The 17,500-nt window shown below is 40.4% G+C and overlaps 2 protein-coding genes and 1 pseudogene across 3 annotated transcripts in view; 1 reads left to right on the forward strand and 2 right to left on the reverse strand.

Moving 5' to 3' along the window:
• Positions 1-12,603, forward strand: part of adam17b (ADAM metallopeptidase domain 17b) — a 14,809-nt gene extending 2,206 nt beyond the window's left edge. The window contains exons 3-18 of one of the 2 annotated variants that reach the window (XM_059357229.1): positions 56-189; positions 934-1,022; positions 1,554-1,731; positions 3,683-3,813; positions 3,890-3,976; positions 5,196-5,306; positions 6,318-6,462; positions 6,551-6,642; positions 7,401-7,553; positions 7,632-7,831; positions 8,593-8,696; positions 8,778-8,912; positions 10,825-10,955; positions 11,026-11,193; positions 11,305-11,361; positions 12,167-12,603. In XM_059357229.1, the coding sequence (XP_059213212.1) occupies positions 56-189; positions 934-1,022; positions 1,554-1,731; positions 3,683-3,813; positions 3,890-3,976; positions 5,196-5,306; positions 6,318-6,462; positions 6,551-6,642; positions 7,401-7,553; positions 7,632-7,831; positions 8,593-8,696; positions 8,778-8,912; positions 10,825-10,955; positions 11,026-11,193; positions 11,305-11,361; positions 12,167-12,529 (2,278 nt within the window). In that variant the 3' untranslated portion in view covers positions 12,530-12,603. The remainder of the gene's footprint in view (positions 1-55; positions 190-933; positions 1,023-1,553; positions 1,732-3,682; positions 3,814-3,889; positions 3,977-5,195; positions 5,307-6,317; positions 6,463-6,550; positions 6,643-7,400; positions 7,554-7,631; positions 7,832-8,592; positions 8,697-8,777; positions 8,913-10,824; positions 10,956-11,025; positions 11,194-11,304; positions 11,362-12,166) is intronic. The other variant, XM_059357230.1, reaches the window with a different exon arrangement.
• A 3,217-nt stretch (positions 12,604-15,820) lies between these two features.
• cpsf3 (cleavage and polyadenylation specific factor 3) overlaps positions 15,821-17,500 on the reverse strand; it is a 12,771-nt gene continuing 11,091 nt past the window's right edge. Inside the window, exon 18 of the mRNA XM_059357135.1 lies at positions 15,821-16,100. Within this exon, the coding sequence (XP_059213118.1) occupies positions 16,014-16,100 (87 nt within the window). The 3' untranslated portion in view covers positions 15,821-16,013. The remainder of the gene's footprint in view (positions 16,101-17,500) is intronic.
• Positions 17,262-17,372, reverse strand: LOC131991728 (U2 spliceosomal RNA; annotated as a pseudogene).

A 17,500-nucleotide genomic window follows, 5' to 3' on the forward strand; every position in this document is an offset into this window, starting at 1 on the left:
TTTAAACACACACACACCTGACTCTGTGTGTGTGTGTGTGTGTGTGTGTGTGCAGGCAGTTTAGGCTCTATCTGAGGACCAACGACCAGCTGTTCACGGAGGACTTCAGGGCCGTGGTGGTGGAGGAGGACGGCCGGGAGAGGAGCTACTCCATCAACAGACACAACTACTTCACCGGACACGTCATCGGTACCTGAACGCCTCACACACACACACCACCTGAATGCCTCACACAGAACATACTTTTATTGTGAAAAAACACACAGACACACACACACGCTTTTATTGTGGAAAAAACATGCCTTTACTTTGAAAAATCATACAGACACACACCACCTGAATGCCTCACATGGAACATACTTTTATTGTGAAAAAACATACAGACACACACATGCTTTTATTGTGGAAAAAACATGCTTTTATTGTGAAAAATTATACAGACACACACACACACGCTTTTATTGTGGAAAAAAAAACAGACACACACACACATACTTTTATTATGGAAAGAAAACATGCTTTAGATGTGAAAAAACACACACACAAAGACAGACACACACACACACGCTTTTATTGTGAAGAAAACAGACAGACACACACATACTTTTATTGTGGAAAAACATGCTTTTATTGTGAAAAATCATACAGACACACACACACTTTTATTGTTTATTGTGAAAAAAACATACATACAGACAGACACACACACACATTTCACCACCTGAAAGCCTCACACGCAACATGCTTTTATTGTGAAAAAACACAGACACACATGCTTTTATTGTGGAAAAACACACACACACACACACACACACACACACACACACTTCTACTGTAAAAACATACACACACACACACACACACACACACACACTCCCCTACCTGAGCACCAGGTGTAACGTGTGTGTGTGTGTGTGTGTGTGTGTGTTCCAGGGGAGGAGAACTCTCGTGTTCAGGCTCACATCGACGACCACGAGTTCTCAGCTCGCATCCTGACGGACGAGGCCGAGTACAACGTGGAGGTGAAACACACACACACACACACACACACACACACACACACACTGGTTATATATGGAGATATGCTGTGCTCTTATTGTGGAAAAAAACATACACAAACACACCAGACACACGCTTTTATTGTGGAAAAAAACATGCTTTTATTGTGAAATAGCCCCCGGTCAGTTGATTTAATACGTGCAGAGAAAAACACACAATGTATTTTATTTTTAAAGACATAATAATGTAATATATTTGTGTTTTTAAATTAATTAATTTATCCATGAATATATTTATATTTATTTCTAAACGATGATAAGACAGTAATTTGGGGGATTCCCCTCTGTGAGATACCGTTAATGTAAAAAAAAGGCATTCATAACAATATATTGTAGAAAAAGGACATTTAATACACATTAAAAAAACATTTTTACGTGTTTTATGTAGATTTCTTACTGTATGTGGTCATGTAATCTTGGTTTCACGAAGGTAAAATGGTCAATAGATGACTTCCTTCAGCGTTTCTATGGTTACCAATGTCGTTAATGTTCCAGCCCCTGTGGCGGTTCTGGCCGGCGCCCCCTGATGGCCGTCTGCTGGTCTACCGCTCCGAGGACATCAGGAACATCAGCCGCCTGCAGCAGCCGTCCGTCTGCGGCTACGTGACCTCTGACCCCGGCCTGCCCCTCCCCCGCCCCGTCACCACGGCAACGGGGGACGACCACGACGACGGTCAGCCGGTTCCTCTCTGAACAACGACAACGCCGCGTTAATATTCTGTTTTATTATTATTTATCTTCACGATGTGAAGAGCAAAACGTCAAAATATTACTCCGTTAGGTGCTTTTAATGTGAAAAAATATCTTATAACATGAATCAACAAGCCATTAATGTGAAAAAGAGCTTTTAATCTGCATAAAAGTACTTTTAATGTGAAAGAACAGCTTTTAGTCTCTTGTAACATGAATACATGAGCTTTTAATGTGGAAAAACAAGCTTACGATGTGAAAAAGAAAGCTTTTAATGTGAAAAACAAGCTTACATTGTGAAAAAGAAAGCTTTTAATGTGAAAGAACAGCTTTTAGTCTCTTATAACATGAATACATGAGCTTTTAATGTGAAAAACAAGCTTACGATGTGAAAAAGAAAGCTTTTAATGTGAAAAACAAGCTTACGATGTGAAAAAGAAAGCTTTTAATGTGGAAAACAAGCTTACGATGTGAAAAAGAAAGCTTTTAATGTGAAAAACAAGCTTACGATGTGAAAAAGAAAGCTTTTAATGTGAAAAACAAGCTTACGATGTGAAAAAGAAAGCTTTTAATGTGAAAAACAAGCTTACATTGTGAAAAAGAAAGCTTTTAATGTGAAAGAACAGCTTTTAGTCTCTTATAACATGAATACATGAGCTTTTAATGTGAAAAACAAGCTTACGATGTGAAAAAGAAAGCTTTTAACGTGAAAAACAAGCTTACATTGTGAAAAAGAGAGCTTTTAATGTTAAAAACAAGCTTACATTGTGAAAAAGAAAGCTTTTAATGTGAAAGAACAGCTTTTAGCTTCTTATAACATGAATACATGAGCTTTTAATGTGAAAAACAAGCTTACACTGTGAAAAAGAAAGCTTTTAATGTGAAAAAACAGCTTCTAGCATGAATCAACAAGCTATTCATGTAAAAAAAAAGTTTGATAACCTGAATAAAAGTGCTTTTAATGTGAAAGAACAGCTTTTAGTCTCTTATAACACCAATCCATGAGCTTTTAATATGAAAAAACAACCTCGCGATGTGAAAAAGCAACTTATAACATGAATCAACAAGCTATTCATGTTAAAAAACCTTGATAATAAGCTGAATTAATGTGCCTTTAATTTGAAAGAAGAGCTTTTAGCTTCTTATAATACGAATACAAGAGCTTTTAATGTGAAAAACAAGCTTGCAATGTGAGCTTTTAATTTGTAAAAAAAGAAGCTTGTAACATGAATAAACAAGCTTTTTCAGTAAGATGTGCATGAAGAGCTTTTAATGTGAAAAAAAAACAGCTTATAACATGAATCAACAAGCATTCATTCATGTAAAAAGAAGCTTGATAATAAGCTGAATTAACGTGCCTTTAATTTGAAAGAAGAGCTTTTAGCTTCTTATAATACGAATACAAGAGCTTTTAATGTGAAAAATATCTTATAACATGAATAAAAGAGCTTTTATTCTGCATAAAAGTACTTTTAATGTGAAAGAACAGCTATTAGCTGTCTCTTATAATACGAATATATGAGCTTTTAATGTGAAAAACAAGCTTATAACATGAATCAACAAGCTATTAATGTCAAAAAAGCTTGATGATAATAAGCAGCAGCAAAGAGCTTTTAATGTGAAAAAGAAGGTTTTATTGTGGAAAAAACCTGCAGTAGTTTCACATTAAAAACCTTTTACTTTACTACTGTTGAGACTTTTACTGTGAAGCAGCTGCAGGACGTCTTTATATGCAGCAGCAAAGAGCTTTTATTGTGAAAATGAAGCTTTTACTGTGAAAAAGAAGCTTTTATTGTGTAAAAGCCTGCAGTAGTTTCACAGTAAAAGCCTTTCACGTGCCTGAGTTGATAAGGTGATGGTCCTGTCCTGTGAGAATCAGTTAATTAACATGACTCTGTTGTTATTTTCATAATAAAAGTGTTTCCTGTGTTCAGGGTGGGCGTCCAGAGGGAAGCGGCAGGTCCACGACCACAGGAAGAACACCTGTCCTCTGCTGCTGGTGGCCGACCATCGCTTCTTCAAACACATGGGCCGCGAGGAGGAGAGCACCACGCTCAACTACCTGGTCAGTACACGCCATCCGCCCGACCTCCGACCTCTGACCTCCGCCACGCCGCCTTCACACTCCCTCTGTGTTTCAGATCGAACTGATCGACCGCGTGGACGACATCTACAGAAACACGTCGTGGGACGAAGAGTTCATCGGCTACGGCGTTCAGATCCAGCAGGTGAGGAAACTTAGACGCCGACAAGCAGGTTTTATTTAAAAAATATAAGAAATAAACTGTAAAAACAGACGTTATCGTCAGAGTTTGAACTTTCCGACGGTCCTTGAACGCATCATCAGTTATTAAAAGTGACCAAAACTTGTGTTAAAACGTTATTAGTGTCAGAATCTCTTTATTCTCCATGTGTCAGTGTTGGTGCTTTAGCTCTGTGTCAGTTATATTCTGGAGTTCCTCAGGGTTCAATTCTGGGACCGCTTTTAAATTCTGAACTTTCTGAACCCTACGTATGTTTTCCTTAAAAAAATCACCAAAAATCCTCCGTTTATCGTAGAAAGAATGTAAAAACAGACGTTATTGTCTGAGTTTGAACTTTCCGACGGCCCTTGAACGCATCATCAGTTATAAAAAGTGACCAAAATGTGTTAAAACGTTGGTATTACTGTCAGAATCTCTTTATTCTACCAACATGTGTCAGTGTTGGTGCTTTAGCTCTGTGTCAGTTATGTTCTGGAGTTCCTCAGGGTTCAAGTCTGGGACCACTTTTAAATTCTGAACTTTCTGAACCCTACGCATGTTTTCCTTAAAAAAAATCGCCAAAAATCCTCCGTTTATCGTAGAAAGAAACTGTAAAAACAGACATTATCGGCTGAGTTTGAACTTTCCGACGGTCCTTGAACAGATCATCAGTTACTAAAGTTTCTGTTATAAAAAGTGACCATTACTTGTGTTAAATGTTGATATTTGTGTCAGGCTGTTTACACAGAGCTGAGAGGAGAGGACAGGATGCTTCAATATTCGGAGAAGACTTTTTTTTGTATTTTTGGTGATTTTGTGTCTTTTTTGTTAAATTTTTGTCTTTTTTTTTGTCATTTTACATCTTTCTATAATTTTGTGGGTTTTTTTTTGGCGATTTTACATATTTTTTGGGTCAATTTGTGTCTTTTTTTTGTTATTTTACGTCTTACTTTGGTAATTTTATGTATTTTTGTAATTATGTGTCAACATATGTGGCAACATTTGTGACACTTGGGAAAGTGTTTATATAAAATTTTAATTTTATTCAAATTTAGAAAGGATAATCTATCAGAAAGACTGTTTGAGTTGTTCTGATTGAGATGTTTCCTGAGTGATTCCACAGAGCTGCAGGACTTTATAGATATAGAGATTTAATATGTTGCAGTAAAATAATTTTCACTGAATGTAAACTGTTTCCTGTCAGATCATCATAGAGAAGAGTCCGACTCCTGTGGCAGCCGGAAAAAGTCACTTCAACATGAAAGGAAGTCCAGTGGAGGGTAAAAAGGTCTGGGACGTCAAGAAGCTGCTGGAGGTAAAACCTGAAGAAAAACCTTTTAATTATAACTTCTATAAGCAGTTTTCATCAAACTTTAGCAAATAAACACAAAAAACTCATTTCACATTTTAATGTGAAATTAAAACATGCTTAAAGTTTGTTTTCTGTGAATCATATCATTTATTTTATCTATTTATTTATTTATTCATAAATATTTAAAATCAGTGATTTGTGGCATGCTTTTAATGTGAAAAAGAGCTTTTAATGTGAAATAATGACACCTATATCAGTTTAATGTTTGATGCAATGTTTATTTTTTAAGAAGTGATATGTAGGTTTCAACTTTAACATGCTTTTAATGTGAAATACTGCACTTTTAAAGTAGAATATAGAGCTTTTATTGTGAAATATTCAGCTTTTAATGTGAAATATTGAGCTTTTATTGTGAAATATTGAGCTTATAATGTGAAATATTGTGCTTTTAATGTGAAATATTGAGCTTATAATGTGAAATATTGAGCTTTTAATGTGAAATATTGAGCTTTTAAAGTGAAGTTTCAAGCATTTAAAGTGAAATTTCGAGCTTTTAACATGAAAAATTGAGCTTTTAATGTGACACATTGAGCTTTTAAAGTGAAATATTGATCTTATAACGTGAAATAATAACTAATTTTCATATGTACAGAGAAAACACAATGTTTCCTGTAGATGATAAGTGATACACTTAAAATATGTTTCAATAAATATTGTTTATTTTTAATTTAGTATTATTAGGATTCACCTATGGGATCCTTCATTGTAAAAAAGAGAAGAAGCTATTAAGCTTTAAGCCCTGTTAGTGACTCTATTATTTATAAAACTTATAAATAATATTATTCACTTCATAAATGTTTGATTTGATGCTTTTCTTTGTCATACGGGATAGAAAACTGAATATTCTGTTGTTCTGTTCTACTCAGACCACTGAGGCATTTGAAGACATAGTAAATAAAGTGTTGTGTGTTTGTTGTTTGTGTGTTTGTGTGTTTGTGGTTTGTGTCCCTGCAGCAGTTCAGTGTTGATATTGCGGAGAAAGCCTCCAACGTCTGTCTGGCTCACCTCTTCACCTACCAGGACTTCGATGAGGGGACTCTGGGTCTGGCCTACGTGGCTCCGTCCAAACCGGACATCCCCGGAGGTCTCTGCTCCAAAGGTGAAGTCCTCGTCCTCCTCCGCCTTCAGACAGAAATAACGTGAAACATTAATGAACTCTGTGTTTGTTTGTTTGTTTGTTTCTGAAGCCTGTCCTTCATCTGCAAACGCAAAAAAATCCATCTACCTGAACACGGGCCTGACCAGCACCAAGAACTACGGCAAGACCATCCTGACCAAGGTGGGCTGCTTCCTGACGGGCTCTGTTCTGGGCTGGCTTTAGTTCCCAAACACCATGTCGTCACTTTAGTTCCCAAACACCATGTTGGCATTTTAGTTCCAAAACACCATGTCGTCATTTTAGTTCCCAAACACCATGTCGTCATTTTAGTTCCCAAACACCATGTTGTCACTTTAGTTCCCAAACAACCTGTCGGCATTTTAGTTCCCAAACACCCTGTTCTCATTAAGTTCTCAAACACCATGTCGTCACTTTAGTTCCCAAACACCATGTTGGCATTTTAGTTCCCAAACACCCTGTTGGCATTTTAGTTCCCAACAACCCAGACCTTTTTCAGTTCCCAAACATCCTACCCTCATTTAGTTCCCAACAACCCTGACCAATTTTTAGTTCCCAAAGGCCATGCCTTCCCTTTAGTTCCCAACAACCCTTACCTATTGTTAGTTCCAAAATAACCCTGGCCTAAACACCCTGCCCTCATTTATTTCTCAAACACCCTGCCCTCCCTTTAGTTCCCAAACACAATGCCCTCCTTTTAGTTCCCAAACACCCTGACCTATTTTTAGTTCCCAAACACCCTGCCCTCACTTGAGTTCCCAACAACTCTTACCAATTTTTAGTTCCCAAAGGCCATGCCCTCACTTCTGTTCCCAATAACCCTGCCCTCATTTTAGTTCCCAAACAACCTGTTGCCGGACGTGTTTTACGTGTCTGTAGCGAGGTTGTTGTTGTTGACGGTGTTGTGGTCGTCTCGGCAGGAAGCGGACCTGGTGACGACTCACGAGCTCGGCCATAACTTCGGAGCGGAACACGACCCCGACAACATCCTGAACTGCGCGCCGCGAGAGGACCAGGGAGGGAAGTACGTCATGTACCCCATCGCCGTGAGCGGCGACCACGTCAACAACAAGGTGCCGCCTCGTTCCTCGCTTGTTTTATTCTCCACAGTTTGAAGCGCTGCGCTAACCGTCTGTCTGCCGTGTGTCCAGATGTTCTCCAACTGCAGTAAACGCTCCATCGTGAAGCGCCTGCGGTCCAAAGCGCCGTCCTGCTTCAAGCAGAGGAACATCAACGTGTGCGGTAACTCCCGGGTGGAGCAGGGCGAGGAGTGCGACCCCGGGCTGCTGCACATCAACTCAGACCGCTGCTGCACCGCCGAGTGCCGGCTGAAACCTGGAGCTCAGTGCAGGTGAGACCGAAACAACAAGTCACAGGAACTGAATGTTGATGGGTTTTTACTTCACTTTGTTTATTTCACAACGATGAAAGAGTTAAAAACAGGCTTCTCACCTGTTTCGTTCACACCAGACTCCCTTTAAAATTTTCAGAACGCCCCAAACTTATTTTAATTCCCAAAGGCCCCGTGCTTAATTTAGTTCCCAAAGGCCCCACGCTTATTTTAGTTCACAAACGCACCACACTCATTTTAGTTCACAAACGCCCCATGCTTATATTAGTTCCCAAACACCCCACGCTTAATACCGTTCCCAGATGCCCCATGCCTATTTTAGTTCCCAAACACCCCATGCTTAATATAGTTCCCAAACGCACCATGCCTATTTTAGTTCCCAAAGGCCCCACGGTTATTTTAGTTCCCAAATGCACCACGCTTATTTTAGTTCACAAACGCCCATGCATGTTTAAGTTCCCAAACACCTCATGCTTATTTTAGTTCACAAACGACCCACGCTTAATTTAGTTCCCAAACATTCCATGATTATTTTAGTTGCCAAACACCCCACGATTAAAATAAGTGTATTTTTATCTAGTTCTTAGTCTTGCCTTTATTTAACTATTGTATTATAACTATTTTATTATTGTTATAATTTTGTTGTTATAGCTTTTGAATATTTTGATCTATTTTGTTGTTGTCATTTTAATTGTTTTGTCATTTTATTCCATTCATCTAGTTTTTTATTAGACTCTAATATGAGCCCTCTCTGTGTCCAGTGACAGGAACAGTGCGTGCTGTAAGAACTGCCTGTTCGAGTCTGTAGGGGAAGTCTGCCAGGAGCCCATCAACGCCACCTGCAAAGGTCACTCGCACTGCACAGGTCAGCTCGCAGGTCAAAGGTCAAAGGTCGCACACGTAGCCGCGCAGACGCTGGGACTGACTGAGACTTTGTGTTTGACAGGAAACAGCAGCGAGTGTCCTCCTCCGGAGAACGCCGCCAATGAAACCGTGTGTCTGGACAACGGCGAGTGTCTGAACGGAGAATGTGTTCCCTTCTGCCAGGCCGTCTTAAAGCTGCAGCCCTGCGCCTGCAACGGTACCAAACCCTAACCCTAACTACACGCTAAAGTACCGAAACTACACGCTAAAGTACCGAAACTACATGCTAAAGTACCGAAACTACACGCTAAAGTACCGAAACTACACGCTAAAGTACTGAAACTACACGCTAAAGTACTGAAACTACACGCTAAAGTACCGAAACTACATGCTAAAGTACCGAAACTACACGCTAAAGTACCGAAACTACACGCTAAAGTACTGAAACTACACGCTAAAGTACCGAAACTACACGCTAAAGTACTGAAACTACACGCTAAAGTACCGAAACTACCAAAACACTGAAACTACTAAAGTACTGAAACTACCAAAACACTCAAACTACACGCTAAAGTACTGAAACTAAACGCTAAAGTACTGAAACTACCAAAACACTCAAACTACTAAAGTACTGAAACTAACAAAACACTGAAACTACTAAAGTACTGAAACTACACGCTTAAGTACTGAAACTACACGCTAAAGTACCGAAACTACCAAAACACTGAAACTACTAAAGTACTGAAACTACCAAAACACTGAAACTACCAAAGTACTGAAACTACACGCTAAAGTACTGAAACTAAACGCTAAAGTACTGAAACTACCAAAACACTCAAACTACACGCTAAAGTACTGAAACTACACGCTAAAGTACTGAAACTACCAAAACACTCAAACTACTACAGTACTGAAACTAACAAAACACTCAAACTACCAAAGTACTGAAACTACACGCTAAAGTACTGAAACTAAACGCTAAAGTAACAAAACTACCAAAACACTCAAACTACCAAAGTACTGAAACTACACGCTAAAGTACTGAAACTAAACGCTAAAGTACTGAAACTACCAAAACACTCAAACTACCAAAGTACTGAAACTACACGCTAAAGTACCGAAACTACCAAAACACTGAAACTACTAAAGTACCGAAACTACACGCTAAAGTACTGAAACTAAACGCTAAAGTACTGAAACTACCAAAACACTCAAACTACCAAAGTACTGAAACTACACGCTAAAGTACTGAAACTACCAAAACACTCAAACTACCAAAGTACTGAAACTACACGCTAAAGTACTGAAACTACACGCTAAAGTACCGAAACTACCAAAACACTGAAACTACTAAAGTACTGAAACTACCAAAACACTCAAACTACCAAAGTACTGAAACTAAACGCTAAAGTACTGAAACTAACAAAACACTGAAACTACTAAAAGACTGAAACTACATGCTAATCCTGATCATCCCACACTTATTTTAGTTCCCCCACGCCCCACTCTCATTAAGTTCCTGAACACCCAACATTTATTTTCATTCCCAAACACCCCACTCTTTATTTAGTTCCCTAACACCCCACATTTATTTGAGTTCCCAAACACCCCACGCTTATCTTGGTTCCCTAATGCCCCACATTTCATTTAGTTTCCAAATGCCCCAAACTTATATTAGTTCCCAACCGCCTCAGTTATTTTAGTAAATGAATGTCCCACACTTATTTTAGTTCCCAAAGGCCCCAAGCTTCATTTAGTACCTGAATGCCTCACACTTTTTTAGTTCCCAAACACCCCGCGCTATTTTAGTTCCCAAACGCCCAACACTTATTTAAGTTCCCAATCATACCACACTTACTTAAGTCCCCCCATGCTCTACGCTTATTTCAATTCCCAAACGCCCCACGCTTATTTTAGTTCCCAAATGCCTTTTTTTCTTCATGTAGTACCTGAATGCCCCATGCCTATTTTAGTTCCCAAACGCCCCACAGCTTGTTAAATATTAATATGTATTGTTGTGTTACTCGTCATATTCGTGTGTAAAACTGGTGTTTGGACGTCTCCTGGTGGATGTTTGACTTATATTTATAAAATCGTTTCTTCTTCTTCTTCTTCTTCTTCTTCTGCAGAAACGAACTCGTCGTGTAAGGTGTGTTGCCGTGGCGGCGGCGGCGTGTGCGCTCCCTACCAGGACGCGTCGGGCAGCTTCCTGTTCCTGCGTAAAGGGAAGCCGTGCACCGTGGGATTCTGCGACGGAGCGGTGAGTTTTACAGCTTTTCTCTCGGTGCCCTGAAGCAGCGCGGAGCCTGACGGGGCGTTTGTGTCTGCAGGGGAAATGCAACAAGCAGGTTCAGGACGTGATCGAGCGTCTCTGGGACTTCATCGACAAACTGGACATCAACACGCTGGGGAAGTTCCTGGCAGACAACATCGTGGGCTCCGTGGTCGCCTTCTCTCTGCTCTTCTGGGTTCCCTTCAGCATCCTGGTGCACTGCGTGGTAATAATAATAATAATAATAATAATAACGTTAATTATAAAGATCCTTTCACAACCAAAACTACACTAAAATTGTTTTATTTGATCACTTTCCATGTTTTTGTGTTTTCAGGACAAGAAGCTGGACAGACAGTTTGAACAGAACACCAAGAGTCTGTTCTTCCCCAGCGTGAGTAGATATATTCCCGAATGTCCCATGCTAACTTTAGTTCCCAAATGCCCCACACTTATTTCAGTTCCCAAAGGCCCCACTCTTCATTTAGTACCTGAATGCCCCATGCACATTTGAGTTAACACCTCTTGCTTATTTTAGTTCCCAAATGCCCCACTCTTCATTAAGTACCTGAATGTCCCATGCTTGTTTTAGTTCCCAAACGCCCAACACTTATTTAAGTTCCCAAACACCACACACTTATTTTAGTACCTGAATGCCCCATGCTAACTTCAGTTTCCAAATGCCCCACACTTATTTTGGTTCCCAAACGCCCCAAACATATTCATGAATATATATATATATATATATATATATATGTGTGTGTTTATTTATTTCATGGAATTTAATCAAAGTCAAAGTTTAGTTGAAGTAATTAATGTACATAAATATTTATATGTAATATTTATGTACTGAACACAAACCTTTCCCTGATATTCTGTACAGCTGCAGGACTAAGATATTTTATATGTTGTTTTTTAATTTTTCAATTTTTGGTAATAATTTACATATATTGTTTAATTTTTTTCAGTATTTTTTGTAAATATTTTATATATTTTTTTATAAAGTTTAATGCATATTTTGTATATTTTTGTAAATAGTTCATGTATATTTTATGCATTTTTTTTATAGTTTCTTTACATATTTTTTTCATACATTTTATGTATACTCTATATATTCTCTACATACTTTCTGTGTATTTCTTTATATTAGTGAATATAGATTCTGTAAAATGTAAACTCAGCTTTACGTCATTTCCCAGAATGCCGAGCTGCTGAGCAGCCTGGAGTCCGCGTCCGTCCGGATCTTCAAACCTCCGACGTTCCCGACCGGAACGCCGCCGGCCGGGTCGCGCCTCCCGCCGTCCGGCCCGCAGCAGACCAGCACGCCGCCGGCCCCGCCCCCCGACAGCCCCCGCATGGCCACCATCCAGGAGGACCCCAGCCTGGACTCACACCTGGACCAGGAGGTGCTGGAGGAGGCGTTCGGCCGGCCCGCGGGGGCGGCACAGCAGCGCTCCTTCGAGGACCTGACGGGGAAAGACGTGACGGGTCGCAGCGAGAAAGCTTTGATGTTCCGACTCCACAGACAACATCAGATAGACACCAAGGAGACGCAGTGCTGACCACCTCCTCACCTGACTCCTCCTCACCTGGGGACCTCCTCACCTGTCTCCTCCTCACCTGACTCCTCCTCACCTGAGGACCTCCTCACCTGAGGACCTCCTCACCTGGGGACCTCCTCACCTGTCTCCTCCTCACCTGACTCCTCCTCACCTGAGGACCTCCTCACCTGGGGACCTCCTCACCTGGGGACCTCCTCACCTGTCTCCTCCTCACCTGAGGACCTCCTCACCTGGGGACCTCCTCACCTGGGGACCTCCTCACCTGTCTCCTCCTCACCTGACTCCTCCTCACCTGAGGACCTCCTCACCTGGGGACCTCCTCACCTGGGGACCTCCTCACCTGTCTCCTCCTCACCTGACTCCTCCTCACCTGGGGACCTCCTCACCTGGGGACCTCCTCACCTGTCCTCACCTCCTCCTCACCTGACTCCTCCTCACCTGGGGACCTCCTCACCTGGGGACCTCCTCACCTGTCTCCTCCTCACCTGACTCCTCCTCACCTGGGGACCTCCTCACCTGGGGACCTCCTCACCTGTCCTCACCTCCTCCTCACCTGAGCACCTCCTTACCTGGGGACCTCCTCACCTGGGGACCTCCTCACCTGGGGACCTCCTCACCTGTCCTCACCTCCTCCTCACCTGAGCACCTCCTCACCTGACTCCTCCTCACCTGAGGACCTCCTCACCTGGGGACCTCCTCACCTGGGGACCTCCTCACCTGTCCTCACCTCCTCCTCACCTGAGCACCTCCTCACCTGGGGACCTCCTCACCTGTCCTTACCTCCTCCTCACCAGAGCACCTCCTCACCTGGGGACCTCCTCACCTGGGGACCTCCTCACCTGTCCTCACCTCCTCCTCACCTGAGCACCTCATCACCTGGGGACCTCCTCACCTGTCCTCACCTCCTCCTCACCTGGGGACCTCCTCACCTGTCCTCACCTCCTCCTCACCTGAGCACCTCCTCCTCACCTATCCTCTCCTCCTCCTCACCTGAGCACCTCCTCCTCACCTATCCTCTCCTCCTCTCCTCCTCCTCTCTAACTGAACTAAACATTCGGATAAATCAGATCAAAAAGAGGAAACAATCAAATGTCTTCAAAAATTAAAATAATATATATATTTATATATAAAATAAAGGAAATAAAAAGCCAAAATAGAAATATATATTTATACTAGATTTAATGATAATAAATAATAATAATAGATTTTTACTAAAAGATGCCAGCGTGTGATTGGACGGCTCGTCCAGCTGCAGGTCGTCATGGAGACGGAGACGAGTCCGTTTAACTGCAACATGTTTTCAGTCAAAGTGCCAAAGATTTAACGTCTCCAGCTGCTTTTTCTCCACAAAGACACTGAAACCGTCCGCAGTCTCAGGTCACATGACTGATGATGTCATCACGCCATGTTTGATGATTGTATTATGATTTATATTAGTATTATATTAGTTCCCAAACACCTCATGCTTATATTAGTTCCCAAACACCCCACGCTTATTTTACTTCCCAAACGCCTCATGCTTATTTTAGTTCCCAAATGTCCCAAGCTTATTTTAGTTACAAAACGCCTCATGCTTATTTTAGTTCCCAAACGACACACGCTTATTTTAGTTCCCAAATGTCCCAAGCTTATTTTAGTTACAAAACGCCTCATGCTTATTTTAGTTCCCAAATGTCCCAAGCTTATTTGTTACAAAACGCCTCATGCTTGTTTTAGTTCCTAAACGACCCACGCTTATTTTAGTTCCCAAACGACTAATGCTTATTTTAGTTCCCAAACGACCCACGCTTATTTTAGTTCCCAAAGGCCTTGTGCTTATTTTAGTTCCCAAACGCCTCATGCTTATTTTAGTTCCCAAATGCCTCATGCTTGTTTTAGTTCCCAAACGACCCACACTTATTTTAGTTCCCAAACTCGCCATGCTTATTTTAGTTGCCAAAGGCCGCACGCTTCATTTAGTACCTGAATGTCTCACTTTTTTAGTTCCTAAACACCCCACATTTATTTTAGTTCCCAAACGCCTCATCAACGCTTATTTTAGTTATTAGCTGATTTATTATTAGTATTAGCTGTTTATTATTATTAGCTGGTTTATTATTAATATTAGCTGTTTATTAGGGCTGCTGTTGGACCTGCTTGATGTTTTAGTGAAGTTATCGACTATTGTTTTGGTTATAAAATATTGATCCAGTGAATCATAATGAGGTCATAGAGGCTGAACGTTGTTTAGTTAATATCCAGGCAGGATAAAAAGAGTCAGAAACATAAATAATAAAAGTTAAAATGACGATTGTTTAACTGCACTGAGAGTCGACGACACATCAACTGAAATATTAAAATATTTAGTTACAAGTTTTCTGCTGATGTGAGTTTTCAGATTTTATTTGTAGTAAAATACCAAAAAAAACGTTTGATATAAAACAGTCGGATGTTTAAATGTCACTGGGAGAACTGTTGTTTACTTGTTTATGTTGTTTACTTTAAAGCCATAATGTAAATGTGTTATTTAATGAGTCGTGCCTTCTCTTCTATCCTGATGCACTCGTCACTGTTTCTCATGTTTGTTTACGTGTTTGTGACGTTCGCTCGATACTTTCAAAGTAAAATGTGTGTTTTTGTATTTTTGGTGTCACTTTGTTTACCCGTCAGTCAAACTGCTGTTTCACAATAAAAGCTTTCACTGACGTTTGAGAAATACATTTATTGTTGAATCTTTTCTTTATTCTTTTGGTTTCATTTTATTTTCTTAGATTTAATTTCAGGTGAAAGTTTCAACTTCAGAATAAAGTTCAGAATAAATCTAAATCAACATAAATGTCGCATTAACTATTTGGTGTAAATTTCAACAGATTTTTATTAGCTTTTTTATTTACCTTTTAAAAAAAAAAAAAAAACTTGACATTTAATGTATTTATTTTTTTAATTTATGAATTATTTTCCATTTTTCATCCAGCAATTTATATGTATTAGTAATATTAATACATAAATTAATAAGCCATTAAAAAAAATATATATAAAAAATAAATGTAATAAACTGACGAATGTGACAAACGGATATTTTGTTTAATTTTGCTTCTTTGTTTCTCTCCATTTGTTAATTTTACTATTTAAATTTCCCTTTTGTCTTAGTCATTTATGGATTTTTTTTTATTATTGGATTTTTTAAAAAATATTTCATTCTTATATGATACATAATCGATCCATCGCAGATTAATTAATAATAAAATCAGAGTCAAAGGGAAACCTCCGGAAACAACAACTACAACAACAACAACTACAACAACAACGACAGCGTTTCTGGACAAACATTTATTTGTCCTGATGTTTGTTTTACAGATAAATCCAGTAGAAAACGTTGTTGATTCCTTTGGAATCAGGTCAAACAAACAAACAAAGAGTTTGTTAAAGAAAAAAAAACAAAATGTTTCATAACAAACAGTCCGTCACCACGGCGATGGTGACATCACGGGGTGGGCGGGGCCAGTCAGAAGGCGGGGCTGAGGGCGTCGTACAGCCGGTGGGCGGCGACCTCCACCATCTCCCTCAGAGACTCGTCGGCACACGTCACCGCCTGCAGGTCAGAGGTCAGAGGTCAGTTCTACTGCATTACATGTGGATCAATCCGCCGCAGAAAATAGTCCCTTTCACTCTCATTAAAAACTAGTTTTACAGCCTGAAAATTTAAGAAATGCTCCATCCATCCATTTTCCTCTGCTTATCCGGGCCATCTCTGGCCACCCAGAGGGGGCAGTACCTGTCTCCACCCAGAGGGGGCAGCACCTGTCTCCACCCAGAGGGGGCAGTACCTGTCTCCACCCAGAGGGGGCAGTACCTCTCTCCACCCAGAGGGGGCAGTACCTCTCTCCACCCAGAGGGGGCAGTACCTGTCTCCACCCAGAGGGGGCAGTACCTGTCTCCACCCAGAGGGGGCAGTACCTGTCTGTGTCCCAAAGTCAAGGAAGGATGCTCAAACGGCTGATTTGAAGGACACTACATCGACATCATCGACATCCGCGGAAAGACTGTCCCAATGTCCAGGGTCCAGGGTGCGCTCCGACTACCCATAAAGCATTGCGCACACCGGTCTACCGGGAGATTTAAAAATGCCGAGCGTAGAAACAGCGACGCCGGCGGCTTAATATGCATTTAAATATGTAGATATTTTCAGTTTACACTGAATGTTGTCACATAACTTACAAAACGTGTGTTCAAAGTCAATCAAAAACATAAACAAATGCCAGAATATTAAGCTTAAAGATAATAAACGTCATCTTGATACATTGCCGGTTAAGTTAATTAATGCCGTCTCAGTCGCTAAAGTTATTCTTTATTAATTTATATGCAGATGATGATGTACTATGTGCAACTATGCCATTCAGAAAGTTATACATTTCTTTATTGTGTTTACAGGGACCGAAAGTCCGCTATTATCCGTTATTGTTATTTATGAATAACTGTTATTGTACTGTACTGTAAAATAAAAAATAAAAAGATCACAGAACATATTTCCATGATGAATTATGAGCCGCTGCTTTTATGAAACTAAGTAGCGGCCGAATTCAGCCAGGATCAGTTAAATATTCAGGTTTAATCCACTTTATGGTTTTTACTTGATAAATCGTGGAGATTCAACCTTAAAGCATCTTCTTCCATTTTCACAAATATAATAATAATTATATAATATGTGTCAGAGTGCTGATGCCAGAGACACATTCATGTCGTGAACTGATTTTGAAATTGCGGCGCTGAATTTATTTATTTATTTTTATTTTTTATTAAACTGATTAAACTGATAAGAACAGATACTACACTTGATCTTAGCCAAAGGGCCGAGAGCGGCGCTGAAGTTAAGTAGGACGTCCAATTACACAATGACGCACAGCTGCACTCCGAAGGCTGTCCCATTAGTGGTTACACCAGTCAAAGGAAGGACTCTGGCCTTGCCTCCGGAGGACCCGACTCTGAAGGAAG

Source organism: Centropristis striata, chromosome 18 (genome assembly GCF_030273125.1).
Source record: "Centropristis striata isolate RG_2023a ecotype Rhode Island chromosome 18, C.striata_1.0, whole genome shotgun sequence".
Taxonomy (NCBI): Eukaryota; Metazoa; Chordata; class Actinopteri; order Perciformes; family Serranidae; genus Centropristis; species Centropristis striata.